Genomic DNA, 16804 nt, shown 5'->3' with positions numbered 1-16804 from the left:
TATCTTCTACAGTCTTGGAGAAGTAATTAAAAGGACAAAATTTTAGGATCCAGATAAAAGCATATAACACATTAGTGTGCTGCATTTACAACATTGTACAATTTTGGTTACTGCTTTGTAGAAAAAATATTGCTGTTCTGGAATTAATCCTGAGAATAGCAACCAGATACATTTGTACACTAAAAATCTGACATTTAAGTCTTAAACAGAAAAGATCATGAGGTCACCTGATATACAGTATCAGAATCCTCAAAGACATTGACACAGTATTCAGAATCCTCAAAGACATTGACACAGCGTATTTAATCAGAATGAACAGTGAAACATGAATGACAGGACACAAGTAGAGACTATGTGAAACTGCTTTTAAAACCAAGAAGAGGAGGCATGTCTTAACTCAAAGTGTGGTTTGTACTGTACGTAACAAACTATCTAGCGTTGATGTTGAAGCCTACATCCTGGCTTCTTTCAAAAAGTGACTGGATAAAATCCTTGGATCAACTAGATACTATTTGCCAGACAGGTCAGACAGGACAAACTGACTCCTCTCATTTGTCACCTTTCTTATTAGGCTTTTCAATAGAGTATATGAAAAGAAAATATGACAGACCTCCCTTTACTTCAGTTAATACATAAAAGAGTGAAATATTTATTAGTCTACACATATGTCCCCGAATTCCTAACATGTTGCTTCTTTCACACTCAAAATATGCTTGTCTGCCATTTTTAATCATTTGCATTGACATTTTTGATATGACTCAAGGCCAAAGAAACTACTCACTGACCAATATTTTTACTTCAACATATATTTCATGATTGCGAAAATGTTTTTTTTCCCATTAAGACAGTCCATGATCTTAAAACTGTGGAAGATGTACTAGCTCCAGCATCCAAAGTTGATCTGGGAAGTGATCTTCAGGCTATTATGAAGCTACAGGAGCATTTCAACCTTGCAAAACCACAATTTCTGGTAAGAAATGCTTGCAGTTTCTGTTGATATGTAGGGAATAAAGTTTATTGACAAATAAATCATGTGAAGGCATTGCCTCCTATAACTCTGAGGCAGTCAGCCTTGGCCCTGGATCCTATTGCATTGCCAACCTTTGCGCTAATCATTAATTATCAAAATGTTCTGCTGCACTCATGATAGTTAAATAATTAAGAGTCACTTCAGCACTTAAAATACTGGAAGGTTCAAAGTCCAGGATTCCATGAGTACACCTGTTATAATTTAATACAGTAGTACAAGCCTCATGTTCTTCTTCCTTTTTATTTCTTTAGCAACTGAATGCAGAGGTGGAATACATGGTGAAGATTTCAGAGTTATTAGCATTAAAAGGAATTCCAATAAAGGAGAAAAATGAAAAAGTCACAGAACTTCTTCAGTTGCATCAGAGAGTGAAAGATAAAACCAGGGAATATGAAGCAGTTCTTAACATGGCTGTTAAATTTCATCAGCTATTTGATGAGGTAAACAGCTCATGCATATAGTTTGGCTGGTTTAAATAACTGTATTTTTTATTTTTTAAAGTATCTAGAGCAACATGATGTGGTGAAGAATCACACAGAGCCTGGAAATCTGAAAAAATATTACATGTAGTTTTTTGATGGAAACAGTCCTAAAATTGAAGCTTTACAGTTCATATTGTTAAAACTAAAACTAACAACAAAAAAAACAAACAACCAGATATACTTTTCAAAATATTTTTTTCTATCGTTGGATTGTGTATAAAAAACTGACCACAAAACAGACCTAATCAGTATTATAACAATACATTTCTTGACATTTTTAAAGTTGGGCAACCTCTTGACATCAGAACCAGTGACTGCATTCCACGACATCAGCCAAGCCAAGATCCAGCTCAGTCAGCACCAAGAGAGGCAGAACCACATTCGACATGTCTATAAACTGGCTATTGCCTTGGGGGTGGATATTTCCAATACTGTGGAACAATCGGTAAGGACTGTGTTTATGCCCTCTGTAACATACTCCTACGACATTACGTTGATTTTTTTTCTTTTTTTTTTCTCTTGTCTTTAAACAGGCAACTCTAGGCTTTTCAGTGCACCAGTTACAAGAAAAGCTAAAGAAGCTGGAGTGTGGTAGTGTGAACTGGAGTTTAGAAGCTGACAAGTGCAAAGAAAACCTTCTGAGTAATGTGCATTACTGTGCATTCAAGGAGGAGATAAGTGAGGTATGTTGGCCTACAGCAATAATTCAAGACATTTTTTAAACTGTTTGTCTTGTAATTTTGCATATGTGTTGTTTTTATTACTTTTCATTTTTTCATTGAGAAATATTTTTATATATTTGATTATACATGAAGTATTTTGTAAAATTGCTTGAAGATGCTTTACTCTGCCAATAAATATAAATTCACAAATTGTTAAAGCTTTTAAGCAACAATTTGTTATCCATTCTGTACTTACAGTAAGTTGTGCTTGATTTTTTTCTCCAAAATACAGAAATTTAGGAGTCTTACTTTCATTCAATGCACTGGCTATTTTAAGATGTAGGCTTGGTATGATGTTGAGTATTTCGTTGCACTTATTTTCATGCTATTACCTACATTATTTTTTAAAACGGAAAACTACATATTGTCTGACACAAACCATGTTTTCAGACTCAAACCTTCTAAATTAACAACCACAAACTTAGGCATATTAACACATTGCTATCATAAGCATATTCTTCATGAAATTGAAATTGTGGATATTAGTAATTAGTAAGGTCATTTCATGGATATTTGTAACTGATAATGAATATAGCTAGTATACTGGAATAAATAATGAAAAGGATAAAACAATATTTATGCAGCAAAATATATTAATTGAGTAACTATATTAAGAATGTAACAAGAGTATTTATAATTATGATTATACAAATAATTATAATTAGGAAGATTAAGCTTGCAAGAGTTTTATATGAAATACATTTATGTACATAGTAATATTGTCTTTAGACAATTTAGAAAGTAATAAGTAGAGTTATTTTAATTTAGTATGATACTATTTTGTGTAGCTGCCACAACAGATCATCTATTTTTGGCATGCAATCGCATTCATGTTTTTAAATGCCTTTCCTATCAGAACACTTCACTGACATTCATTAACAGACAAAGAATGGTAGCCTTAAAAGGGATAGTTTGTTTTTGAACAGTTATATTGTTCTTGTTCTTTATATATTATATTATATTTATATTAGATAGATGGCCATTTGTAATTTAGTTTACAGTCTCTAATTTATCTTGCCAGTGTCCAGCCTTCTCTGCCATTTGTCTTTCCCAGAAAGAAGGGAGATTCTGTTTGTATCTTCCTGAGACAGGCATGCAAAATAAAAGTAGACTCAAGTGCGGTCATTTTTTTCTTGTCCCTTTGAGCCATATTCACATCAGTCAATGTTAATTACCTGTGCTACAGCTAGAAGTCATAAACTAACTTATCTACTTCAAAGAAAAAAAAGATAGTGTACCCTCATAAACCTGTGCCTCTGTATCCCTCTGGTGCACTTAAGATCACATTGTCACAAGATTTAAATCAATAGACATACATAGTATTAGGGACAGTTGCCAGTTGCCTTATTTCTTCTTATCAGGTTTGCTAATACTTCTTATTTTGCTCATACAAAGCTCTCATGTCCAACTAATCTTATTTTCAAAAGTGTTTTTTACAGAAAAAAGAAATAAATAATAAATAAAGGCATTTACAGTATTTATTGGGACGGTCTTGTTATTGCTATGCAAAGGCATTTGTACTGCTAAAAGTAGGCCACTGAATCATATTTCTATGGCTGAGAAAATTGGGATATACTGTAGATATTCTTGTCATTATTTTTATTTACTCACTTTCATTGCATTTATGTTTTCTTAAACCTACTAATTTAATTTTCCAATTAATATTAATGATCAAAGTAAAACGAATATCAAAAAACTTAAAAATTGTAAATATAAACATTACATTTATAATACATTTTAAGTAGGATCCTGTATATAGTACTATTCCTTTATCTGACATTGCTTAATGAAGGTTAGCTTGTCAGAAACAGTTCACTCAATACTCATTAAGAAGTACAAATCTAACACACAGATGAATTACATGGATGTTAATATAAATATACATTTATATTATGTGTATTTTGAGTATACATATACATAAATATAACTTTTTCTTTTTACAATAAAATATAATCATTGAAACAACTGCATGATTCTTTTGCATTGTCACTTAGTGTTTCTACTGAGTGTTTTTCTTTTTATTCACCTGGTAGCTTGATTACTAATTGTAATCTTTAGTGTAATACATTATCATAAACCACTCTTACAACAAATGCTAAATTTTTTAATGTATTGTGTTGTATCCTCTACTTTCCCAGCACTTCCCTCTCTTTAATGTACCTGCCACTTCTTTATGTGGCTTACTGTAAACCACATTTTGATGTTCTAATCTTGACATATGAGGCTTATTAAGATTACCTCCATTGGCTACTAGAGAGGCTTGTGTGCATTCTGCCATTTGTCCCTGATGACATGCTAATGAATCATGTAGCACCTTCATGATTATGCATAAGTAAACACATTGACATTTAAGCTTCTCCAGAGATTTGCCAGTTGTTGCTGCTTGTCAGTGTGCGCTACAATTTTAATTTGAAAGAGCTTGTAGAGTATTATCTCTAGCACATAAAAAGGGAAATTTGGAAAGCAATTTGCCGTATCAGCCATTAGTATTATTCCATCTGGAAGGAGTTACACATTCCATAGCTCTGAATACATAAGGCACTGCTTTAACTCATTAAATAAATCTTTTTCTAAAAGGCTTTGGAGTGGACAGTGGACATTTGAAGGTATAATTAACAGAAATGTGATACTACCAGATTCTTTCTTCATTTCTTAGTGCTTTAGGGAAACATTGCTACCATTAATGAAGCTGTAAAAATAATGCAGAATCTGCTTTGAGTATGGTGTACCACACATCTGTCCAATCCAGTTTGTCTACAGATTGTAATTCCAATTCTTAAATGAGCTAGATCAGCGAGTTACTAGCTCAGCTGGACACAGTGTAACAGCTTCTCCCAGCTCTTCAGTTGCTACTTCACAGAAACATGCAAAATCTGCAGACGTCAGACCTCCAGGACCAGCATTGAACAGATCCAGGAGTGCTACTTTATTTGGGCCTTTGGGTGAATTTCTCTAAAAGGTTTTAAAGTTACATTTAAATACATAATAATTTTCTGCTTGTGTGGAAGATCCCTGCATGTGGTAATAATTCATCGACTCCACTTAATACAGTTGCAAATGAAAGGTTAAAATCTAAAATGCATGTCACAGAATAATAAGCAATAATAAAAATAAGCACTTACAACTCACCATCTACCAAGCACACTGTAAGGCAAACAACTGTAAGACAATGTCGCTATATACATAGAAATCCCATGTGCATATCTCACATTCCTTACAATTAACTTAATAAAATATCTGTAACATGTCAGTTTCTTACAAGCAAAGTCTTTCTGGTTGTCCCTTTGGCGACCTCAAGTGGTCTTACATGGCTATGACTCCAGTTCCCCTATGCATTCCAATAGATGGATTTCCACATTTATAACTGTAGGAAAATTTCATGATCTCAGAACCCCTTCCTGTTTAATGACAGGTCAGATTGAGTTATTCAGAGCATCTTCTCTAATTGTACATTCAAAAAGAAAAAAAACAATGCAATAGAATCACACTTATCCTCTGGGAAATCAACAATAATAATTCATATATTGCCTTTCTTCTAGTTATAGTTATACACTCTAGTATTACTCTAGCCTAGTAATACACTCTCTACTGGAAAAGAAACTTGCCTGAGTTTTCCTTCACAGAGAAGAGCAGATGAAAAAGTATTGCACTGGTAATGAGAATCCAAAAATGGAAAATGGGAGACTGGGAGCAGCTGTCTTCATGACACATGAGTTATACACTTAGAAACATGATACCATTGCAAAAGTCCTCCTGCCATACAGAAAAGACCCTTCTTTATAAATCATATGCAGTATTAAGCTGTTAAGTGTACCAAAATAAGTTCTTATGAATTTGTGTAACAGTAACCAGGTTTATGAAGGAAGCATCATTTTAGGATTTTTATTTTGCTTGATTTTACTACTAGCATCAGGGTACAAATTCTTTTAAATTGGCTTAATTTCATTTTATTATGAAAACTGTTAAGTGATTTTTTTTAGAAGCAAGGTATTAATACTTGCTGTTGTAATCACAGTAAATAACTTTAGTAGTTATTTTTACTTTTGTAGTCCCCTGACAAGTTTCCTAACACTTATCTTATTTGTTGAAGTTTAATGATTGTAACGTATCCTACTGTATTTCCTGTCAAAAACATCATAAATTAAGTTTTATTATCTTAGATATTCTTATTAAATGGCAGTAATAATGAAATATTAAAAAAAAACTTGTGCTTATCATTTTTTACAATATAACAAGTGTATGGCGAAGCACAGTATCTCATGTTTCATCCTTCTCAGATAATGTCTTTTTCATTTTAGATGAAAGAGTCATTTAAGGACCTGAAGAAGAAATTCAATAACTTGAAATTTAATTACATGAAGAAAAACGACAAATCAAGAAACTTAAAAGCAGTCCAAAACCAAATCCAACAGATTGAAATATATTTAGAGAAAATACAGGTAAAGCAAGATATCATCAGTAATGCTGAATTTGTTGCAGAAGCAGAATAATATTTTTGTCTTAGTAAATTAGATTGTGTTCTCAATTACTGTTATTTACTCTGTTGATTTGCTCTTTATCTCTATTGCTGTTAATGTCAGAAACTCAGCAGGAAAAATGCAAAGGAGAATATATATTTTGTATTAATCTATATCTATCCATTGTAAAATACAGATCTTTTTCAAATTATGCATTTTGTTTGATTTTGTTAATTTAGACACTGAAAAAGAAAATACAAAACTTTTCATCAAAGGTTTCTACTAGTATAGAAAAACATCTCAGTGGAAGTGGTCCTAGAGAAATTGAGGAAGCAATAAATGAACTTCAGAAACAGGTGAATGATTTTGACAAGACAGTGGATGAATACAAGCAGAACCTTGATATGTCTGTGCGACTACAACAAGCTATGGAAGAGGTATGTAGTATGTTAAGCAAACAGTATCAAAGTCTTTTTCTTTCATGTCATGTGTAAATACTATATATAAGATGTTAAAAATAATTGTATTCAACAGTAGCTCCAGTTTGTTAAATTCTATGAAGTATGTGTTATGCTGTATACTCTACATGTATATTTTTGCCTTGTATATTAAACATAGGGTTTCTCTGAGCAGTAACACTATTTTTCTCATATTGCCAATTCTAATTTTATCAAAGTAAAAAAAACATCTCAGAAGACACTATACCACATTACTGGACTGACTAACTGACTTGAATAATTGATTTTATTCAATCCATTCTGTTCACTGTCAAAAAAGGCATATGTAGTACAAATCCTCCAGATTTTTTTCTATTTCTCAGTCTTAACTACTTGACTCTAATTCCTGTAGCCTTTAGAAAGGGGTCCTTAACTTCATCGAAGTTCCTCTATGCATACAGCTGTCTTTTGCCTGGGACATTCTAGAACCTCTTGATTGATCCTTCCAGTGTTCCAGCCTCTCTTTCCTAACTCTACTGATTGACGGGGAACTTCTGTTCCTGCTAAATCCCTTTTACAAAGCTGCAGCATTTATTTTTAGAGACTACCATTGTTCTTTCATTCCTTTGTGTCTAACAAGCATGCCTGGAATTTATTTTTCAAATGGCAACACAGGTTTTTTTTTCATATGGTTACTTCAGTATAGAAATCCAACATTTATTAAAAAGACATAATTCAGTGATAATATTTCACCTTATATCTTTTCAGAGTTGCCGAGGTGTGGTCTGACCCCATATGTTAACCAATGCGTTAATGAACATGCACAATAGTTGTTTTTTTAATCTTTTAATCTTTATAAAAGCTATAATTGTTTTAATGTAAAACTTTATTTTTAGTTATATCAATTTCGTTTCACAGCTTCCAGAAAGAAGAACAAATGACTGACAAATAAGCTCTTAATAAGTTAAGAGCATGTACACTCTCTGGTCCAAAATAAGTTTTTTAGATGATTTTATAGTGTTTCAGCTCACAAAACCTTCATTTGGACATACATTTGGCTAAACAGATTGTTTAAAAATGAATTCACTGAAACATTAAAGGTAGCCTTATTTTCCAGTCAAGCCATCAAGGGGTGAATTGATCCCTTATGTTAGAAATCTACTTCAGTTAGCTCCCTTCAGTTACTTCAATTAATTCAAACATTAAGATGTTCATATAAATGGGTTTAAAATTGATGCAAGCATACAGTGTGTAGTTAACATACAGTGCATGTATTAAGGATAGTCCACTTTAAAATATATGTGACATGTAATCATTTTTTTTTAAATATAATCATTTTAATCAACTTTTTAAATAAAAATAGCTTCAGTTTTTAATTCATAAAGTATCAATGTATCAAGATGGAAATTACAGAATGTTTCCCCCTTTAAGAGTTCATTATTAATATCACCACTATCTGTGAGTGATGTGGACTTCTCAAGTATCCATATGAGTTAGAGAGGAAATTGCTTGATGATGATGAGCTTCAACAAAATTAGAAGCTACTCAGTAAATCAGGCTAAGGGACAATATGGAACTATGATAATCAGCTGATTTTTGTTTTAATGACCTTTTCATTTTGCCAGTGTTTGTTTTTCTTCATGAACAAGAGATTATATGAATGGCTGTGTAGTGCATTAAATTAATCCTTTTAAATATTTGTTTAACCTGTGTGAGGAGTCACATTTTATAGTGTTATTGCACTGAGCATAAGATCAACATTGATAATTGCTATCAGACAAGGGTAAGCAATCTGGTTTATAACCTGACTTACCCAATGGCTGCTTTTTTCGTTGAAATTATTCAGCAATAACCTCTCTTAGATATGTGGGCATTGAGATATTTAGAAAAAATACAGAACTAAAAAACTACAAATGTACCCTTTTCTCCATTATATTAGCTTTTTTCTGTGCTTATTTTAGTATCAGTTTTGGTGTGATGAAGCAAGCGCCACCATTGTGCGTGTTGGGAAATATTCTTCTGAGTGCAAGACCAAAGAAGCAGTGGGGATCCTCTACAAGCAATTTGAAAAATTTGTCTGGCCTACTGTGCCTCAGCAAGAGGAAAGAATTAATCAAATCACTGAGCTGGCTGTAAGATTACATGGTGAGAAATAACCAAATATCAACTTATTGCCCTTACTATACAGTACAATAGGCCTTAGTAGAGATTCAGCATGTGAATGTTTATATAAAAGCTTTTCTTAATTTTTTATTTACATGTTCACCATGCTAATCCAATGTAAACTGTGATTTTTATGTATTTAAATAATGTATAATTAATTATATTAGTGTCAGCATTGTAGCTGAGCTCCTTCAGACTGTCCAGATTAATGAGTATGTGGCCCTACTCCTCCCCTTCTTCAAGTGGAAAACTTAGCATAGCCTATTAACCTATCACTACAATACGATTCATCAAAAGATCCCTCAATGTTTTATAACTGAGAGGAAAATAGAGTACCTGAAGAAAACCCATGACAACATGGGAATAATATGGAATTCAATGCCAGACTTCACTGCTTAAACAAGGGCAAAGTTGGGGCGGAGGGGTGGCACTGTGCCTAAAGGATCTGTGCCTGTGGAAGGTGCCAGTTCAAATCCCACGGCTGGCAGAGGAATCCTACTCCGTTGGGCCCCTGAGCAAGCCCCTAAACCCCAGCTGCTCCAGGGGCGCCGTATAAATGGGTGACCCTGCGCTCTGACCCCAAGCTTCTCTCTCCCCGTCTGTGTGTCTCATGGAGAGCAAGCTGGGATATGCGAAAAGACAAATTCCTAATGCAAGAAATTGTATATGGCTAATAATCTTATCTCTTAAACAATATTTAGTATACAGTATGACATTTAGGTATTTGGTTGTTCTCCTTTTCCCCAGTTGTATTACTAAAACAATACATATAATATTTTTCATGTGTATGAAAAATTGCCATGCAAGTATTTTAATTGTGATTTTTAATACACAGGTCCAGAAGAAGGAAAAAAGTTTATTGAGAAAACTGTCACTAAGCACAATGAAATTTTGGAATCTATAAAAGAATTATGTAACAGTTTAAGGGATCTTGAAGCCAAACTTCAGGTACTAAATCCAAAACAGTATCAAATGCATTATATGTGAACTCATAGATATTAAATAGTGAACCAACTAGCCAAATTAATTAAATATATTTTGTATTATGATTGTATATTATAATAATTAAAGGAGACCCAAGTGTTATCAAAATCGGTCTGACAAAACTGAATATGGACAAGACTGGTTTTGTTTATATATACTAATCAACATACAGTATAGAATAAGTTTTATAAATCTTAAATAATTTATTTATTTAAATAAATAAAAATGACGCATATAGCAAAAGTAATTATTTTAAGAAAACTTATCTTTCCTGTATGGAAACTTCTTTTCAGGTCGAGATTTTAAGACAGCAATCTGACACAAATGATGCTAATAATCAAGAAACAACAAACAAATCTCTCTCCACAACAGGAAAAGCAGAATCCAGTTTTACAGATTCTACCGAAATGGTAAGATGAAACATGAGTATGGGCTCTTTTTAAATCACTCCTTTTAGTTTCTCATTATCTTATTTTGATTATGCAAATAATAACATTTTAATTAGGATAATTGTTTTCTGATTCTTTTGCTCTAAAACAATCATGCCATTCATGTTCTATGCTTTATACAGGTGAAACTAAACAAATGCCACAACAGGCCTGCTCTTTTTGAAAAGAATGATGCTGAAAATGAACATGATTTTAGATTTGAAGATGCCATGTCAGTTCACAATTCAAATATACAAACTGAAGTAAGCAACAGAATGAGTCAAGAACTGTCCAATAACATCAGAGCTGATGACAAACCTTTTACTCAAGAGTTTTTTTCTGAAAGAAGCATGACTGAGGCATCAGACAAATCCACAACTGTAAATGCTCTTTGTACACTGAAAAGGAAGGAGCGACTGCACACAACCTACTCCTGTGTGCAAACATTTAATCTCTCAAGCTCTCCTGTTGAAAGGGAGAGAAAGATAAATGTTCTGCATCAGACCGGAAATAGAGTTCAGACCACCCCATCACCGGTTTGCCCTGCTGCTCATGACTCTTCAGACTTTGCACTCATGCAAAGTAAATTTCAGACAAAGGAAAATAAGGACCTTGATCACAGTAGTGAAGATCACAAACATCAGGCTTTTGTCTGTTTTCCAACATCATATATAGATATGCAGGTTTGTGCTTTTTTCTCTTAATTAGGTGACGAGTATAGTCATTTCATAAACTGAATATATATATATATTAAGGTCCAAGTAGGTCTGCATTAACAGGGTTGAGTTTTCAAGCAATGCTATTTAGAAAAAAAGCTTACATTTTGATAAAGCATTATGTACATTCTACAGTATATATCTAGACATTTCATGTACATTCTGTATTTTATTTACTTATAGGTCAGGAAAATGGAAAATGTACTGCAAAGTGAGCTATCACATTCAAAGGAAGATGATTTTTTTTGCCAGGATGCAACTGATTTGTTTCCTCTCACTGCTGAGGGGAGCATGCTTGAAGAGGGAGACGTACAGAATGAAATCCTCACAGAGGAGTCCCTGTCCATCGATGAATATGAGTGCACATCACCTGATGATATTTCCTTACCCCCTCTCTCTGAGACACCTGAATCCAACATCATCCACTCTGAAACAGATCTTGATGATGGCTTTTGCCTCAGTTCTCACAGCTTGCATGTCAGTCTGTGCAGCCAGCAACCACATGCACACTCACAACTTGGCAATAACACATTGAGTAATAGTTCTGATTACTTAGCACCTGCTGCTCCTGGTGACGCTATAAACCACAGGCAAGAATGGTCTTCTGGTCAATCTGAAAGCTACCCTTCTCCCACTGTGGGGCTGAATCCTAAATTTAGGTCTGAGTCCTCTTCTTTTGTTCGAAGCCCCTTGACAGTGTCTGCTCCCAGCATTGTCTCCAGCACACTTTCTAGCATATTGAAAAACAAACCTGCCCATGACTTGGTCAGTGGGACAGTAAGTGAATGTCAAGAAACCCTTTATGCTGTGCATGAGAGTTTTACAGAGATGCAAGAATGTTTGCATGATGCCAAGCCATGCATGGGAAACTCTAGTAGAATGCATGCTTCACCTTCCCCAGTTACAACGGATCTCCTGAACCATAAATCAGATCACGACCCAGGTCTATGCAAGCCGACATCCATTCGAGAAGAGATCAGGCTTACATCGGGGAACAGAGCCATGAGCAGCTTAGCTGGCCAGGGCCCTAACTTCTCCAAACTGTTGTCTAATGCTACAGTAATGGAAGGCTCTCCTGTGACCTTGGAAGTAGAAGTAACTGGATTTCCAGAGCCTACTTTAACCTGGTGGGTAGCCTACAATAAAACAGAGTAAATCACCATAAACATTTAAGCAGTGAGTTAATCTCTTAAAGTTAAGAAAAGTTCAGATAGCATGAATAAATGACACCATTAATAAGTTAATGGAACAGGTTCCTTTGGAAGCAAATGAATGTTTCCCCTCTATAATCAAAGATGATATATTGTAGAATTCAGCTTAGATTTAAAATGGAAAATAGCAGAATCATGCAGAAAATTTGCAGCGTTCTTTAAGATACGTGGTGTATTGTATTGATTTTACTGATTATATTAGACCTTGAGTAGTTTATTCATTTATTAATTCAGATTATTTTTTTGAAATGCAAAAGATGAAAAGATAAAACAATAAAAGATACACACAGTGAAAATAAAATTTTATAAAAACAAAGGATAAGATGCATGAAAATGTTTATTAAAAAAATAACCTTATGGCCAAACCTTCAGTCCTTTAAATTTGATTTGTTCCAATTTTTTCAGTATGTGCTACATTTTATTTTCTTTTTTGTTTAACACGATGAACTAACAAGATGTTTTTTTAACATTGATTCCTAGTTTGATTACGAGCCTGTTTTTGTTATTATTCTTACATTGACTGAAATAATTAGCAATTACAACTTGTTCTTATATTATTTTATTTCTGCTGAGTATGTCTAAGAATGCTGTTGACCTTTTTAATAGGATTTTTATTTATTTGTTATTTGATTCATTAATTTGTGTGACTTGAAAATTCACTTTTTGCTTTAGGTACAGGAATGGACAGAAACTGACCAATGATGAACACACAGAACTTTCACAAAAAGAAGGCAAACACAGTTTGTTCATTCAGAAGGTCACTGATAACGATGCTGGCCTCTATGTTGTTCGGGCCACAAACTCTAGCAGTACTCTTTCTTCTAGTGCAATCCTGCACGTTAAAGGTAACTGGCAAACGTATTTCACACACACTGTTAGACTGGACTGGTTCACATGTTTTGCCACTCTTTGTGTTGTTCTGTGGTTATTGTATTTAATGTTAACATAGTTCATGTCTATGAGCTCACTTCACCACTGAATGTGTGCTGTTTCTAATCCTGGATATGGATCTTTCCTTTAAATACAGTTGCACTATGCACCCAGTAACTGTTACATTAAATTTGTAGAAGTGTGTTATAATTTAATTTTTATGATATTACTGTGCAATGTTGAAATATAACCAATAATGTGTTAAGTTTACCTTTACACTTTTCACAGTATTACTAACTTTATACTGTTTATCTCCTGTGCTTTTGTAGAAAGAAATGACTATGAATGCTTAGCTCTTTAATTACGCAGCTTAGACTGGAAAACAACATGGAATATGCAACAAAACATTTTTTTAAATCCCAAGACTATAATAATACTTTATGTCAAACATGTGTCAGCTCATCTGAAAAAATATTGCTTATAGAATGTACAGTAACAGTGATGCCAGTAAAACTGCATGATTGGGGTACAAGAGTAAAACCAATTTCAAATTATGTTGAGAATCCTCAACAGTTACAGGAAGAGAACGTTCTGTGATTTATATAAAACTGAGTCAGATTTTAAAGCCTTATTTTGCAAAGGAAACCAATGAATGTTGACAGGATGAGAGGGCACAGTTATGCTTTTGTGAATGCTGTAACTCCCAGTTACTGTGCATCAACACTCCATTTCCAACCAATTTGTCTTGGTGAATGTTATAGCTTGCAATTGGACACAATTATGAAATCAGCAAAGCAACCAGAATGAAATACATTAGCTTTTACTGTAATTTTTCTAATAGGGAGGAAAAATCTTTTAGCGAAGATATTATGAAAGTGATATTTGTAATTTTGATTTTTTTACTAGCCTTGTCTAGCTTGCCATTTTTTATTCTGATACTGGCATTGAAATGAAAAAAATATGTTGCCTAAGCAGTATACCAAATTGTACTTAAATCTCAGGACATGCATGGTAAATGTTTATATTAACACATTTTTAAAATGTGTATCTGACATCCTTTTAATTTCAGAATGAAGATAGTAGAAGTGACAGATAAAGAAATCTTACTTGTATGTTTTAAATTATTAAAAATACTTTATATAGAGGAGTTTGTTTCCTTGTGTGCAATATAGTAAACTTATTAGGTCAATTGTTTAATCTCAGCTTTATTATAATGAATTGGTTCAATGAGAATGGAATTTTTCCAGCATGGATTGATATCTAAATTTACCACATAGAATTATATTTAGTATATTATAATCAACAGGATTGTATTGATATCCCATTCTCTTTAAGGGTTAAATAGCTGTCATGGACAGGTTTTCAAGTAGTCTACCTATTGCTTAGCACCTCTTTTTGGTCAATCTACTATTTATTTGTAACACATTTGTATATTTAGTGCTTAAATGTCATGGTACTCTGAACCACGAAAGCCTCCAGCAGCTATTCGACCAAAATAGCTTTCAATCACTGATGGCTTACCCTGAGAGTGATTGTGATGACCTACATAAACCTCGATTAAAGATTTCAGATAGCACACTTATTTAACACAGCATGTTTGTAGAGAAAGCTTATGCTGTTAATAGCCAGAAGAGATGCATGAAATGCTGTTTCACTGTCACTTATGTATTTTGTTAATGGTTTCAGTTCATATAAACCTTACTTTTTTTACTTAATTGAGGTAACAAAAGCTTTTCACTAAAATAATATGCTTATGCACTTCTGTTGTCTGTTTTTTTCAGTTGGATACATTTTCATGTAATAACATTATTCAGTCAATTAAAATGAAGTAAATTGCTAAACAGTTCCATTTCTTGAACACTTATCACCGATTGTACAGTATGTGTTGTCTGCTCCTGTATTATAGCTTTGGAGTGATATGTATATTTGGTTGATGCAGTGTCCACAGTTTGATTTCTTTATGCTAACGTGTAATTTGATTAACTGTTGTATATTCCCTGTGCAGCACAGATGTATCCTTAGATTCCTCTTTTCAAGGTTGTTTCCTTTACTTTCAGTAGTTTAAAAGGAAAGTGAGGGACACGTTTAATTGAACTACATTCCTCCATCTGGGGAACTGGAGTACTTCTAAAGAAGCAATCATGAACATCTACTTTTTTGCCGAAGTGAGAAATATGTTATTGGCTCAGGTTTAAGACTAGAAAACAGTCCAGTGGTGAACAATAGCACAGTGATGAATCTGGCTTTAAGCTATTCTTCAGATTGCATGACAGAAAGGGGAAATACTGAAGTTGTGTATCACAATCGCATAATTCTATAATCAGGAGGGTGGGAAGAAATAAAGTTGTATTTGAAAGTAAGGTTTTGTGTTGTGAATCTAGTGCTTTTCAATGTGGGAAAGATAACGGTAAGATAAGAGAGGTTGCTAGATACAGTATGCCTCTGTGCCAATGCATTGTGTTTTTCATGCACACAATAGAAAAAACTTCCGAGGCCTCAAATGTTTTATCATACACTTTTCTGTAAAAAAAATTAATCTAATTCAAAATAATAATTCTTTAATTACTGTAATTCCTGTGAAGGGATCACAATCACATAGGCTATGCGTCACACGATTTGTATTTAAAAACTGCCAGATTGGAAATATGAGTGTGTATGAACAACTTTAGAACAACTTATGTGTGACAGGTTCACAACTTAACCAGTCACCCTTGTGATTATCTGCCATTAACCATGCCTGTGCATTAACCACAAAATAGCAAAAAAGGAGACTTTGGGAGACTTTGAAAACAGTGCATATGCCTACAAAATTATAAATCTCAACATATTGACCTCAAGTAGGAATCAATTCACTAAAAATCAATTTTTTGGCTTAGTGTGAATAAGAAGTTGAGGCTGGTTTTCATACAAAAAATGATACAGTTTTGTGAACTGAACTGTGCTGAGATATTCTGTATCACATGAAGGTCTCAGAAAAATAGAAAATGAAACATAAAAACTTTATTTCCTTCAAAGAACAAGTATTCAGAAACATTCTGGAACCTAACCAAAAATTAATTAGATTTTTTAATTAGGTGTTAGAAGTTTTCTCCTTGATGATTATTGCCTTTATAAAACAACAATGTGTAAAAAACACTTTGTCTCACACAATTTGAACTCCCTAGAAATAGCTTTTTTGTTACATTTTTATTTGAATACACTGACAAGCCATTAAAAAAAAACACTCTTTGAGAAAAACATGAGTTAAAACATACCCATACATTGCTGTATTGAATAAAACTGTTTTAAATTGAAAAAAGAGGAA

At 33.4% G+C, this 16804-nt stretch overlaps 1 protein-coding gene across 2 annotated transcripts in view; it reads left to right on the top strand.

Annotated features, from left to right (window-relative positions):
• Positions 1-16804, top strand: part of ccdc141 (coiled-coil domain containing 141) — a 41002-nt gene that overhangs the window by 20100 nt on the left and 4098 nt on the right. The window contains exons 14-25 of one of the 2 annotated variants that reach the window (XM_088605140.1): positions 845-970; positions 1282-1470; positions 1796-1957; positions 2046-2195; positions 6533-6673; positions 6931-7128; positions 9090-9273; positions 10127-10239; positions 10569-10685; positions 10847-11386; positions 11672-12546; positions 13303-13475. In XM_088605140.1, the coding sequence (XP_088461266.1) occupies positions 845-970; positions 1282-1470; positions 1796-1957; positions 2046-2195; positions 6533-6673; positions 6931-7128; positions 9090-9273; positions 10127-10239; positions 10569-10685; positions 10847-11386; positions 11672-12546; positions 13303-13475 (2968 nt within the window). Of the gene's footprint in view, positions 1-844; positions 971-1281; positions 1471-1795; positions 1958-2045; positions 2196-6532; positions 6674-6930; positions 7129-9089; positions 9274-10126; positions 10240-10568; positions 10686-10846; positions 11387-11602; positions 12547-13302; positions 13476-16804 lie in introns of both variants that reach the window. The other variant, XM_088605139.1, reaches the window with a different exon arrangement.

The sequence above is a fragment of the Lepisosteus platostomus genome, chromosome 14 (assembly GCF_059453375.1).
Source record: "Lepisosteus platostomus isolate fLepPlt1 chromosome 14, fLepPlt1.hap1, whole genome shotgun sequence".
NCBI lineage: Eukaryota > Metazoa > Chordata > Actinopteri > Semionotiformes > Lepisosteidae > Lepisosteus > Lepisosteus platostomus.
The sequence above is the reverse complement of the archived record's forward strand: the minus strand, read 5'-3'. Positions and strand labels throughout refer to the sequence as shown.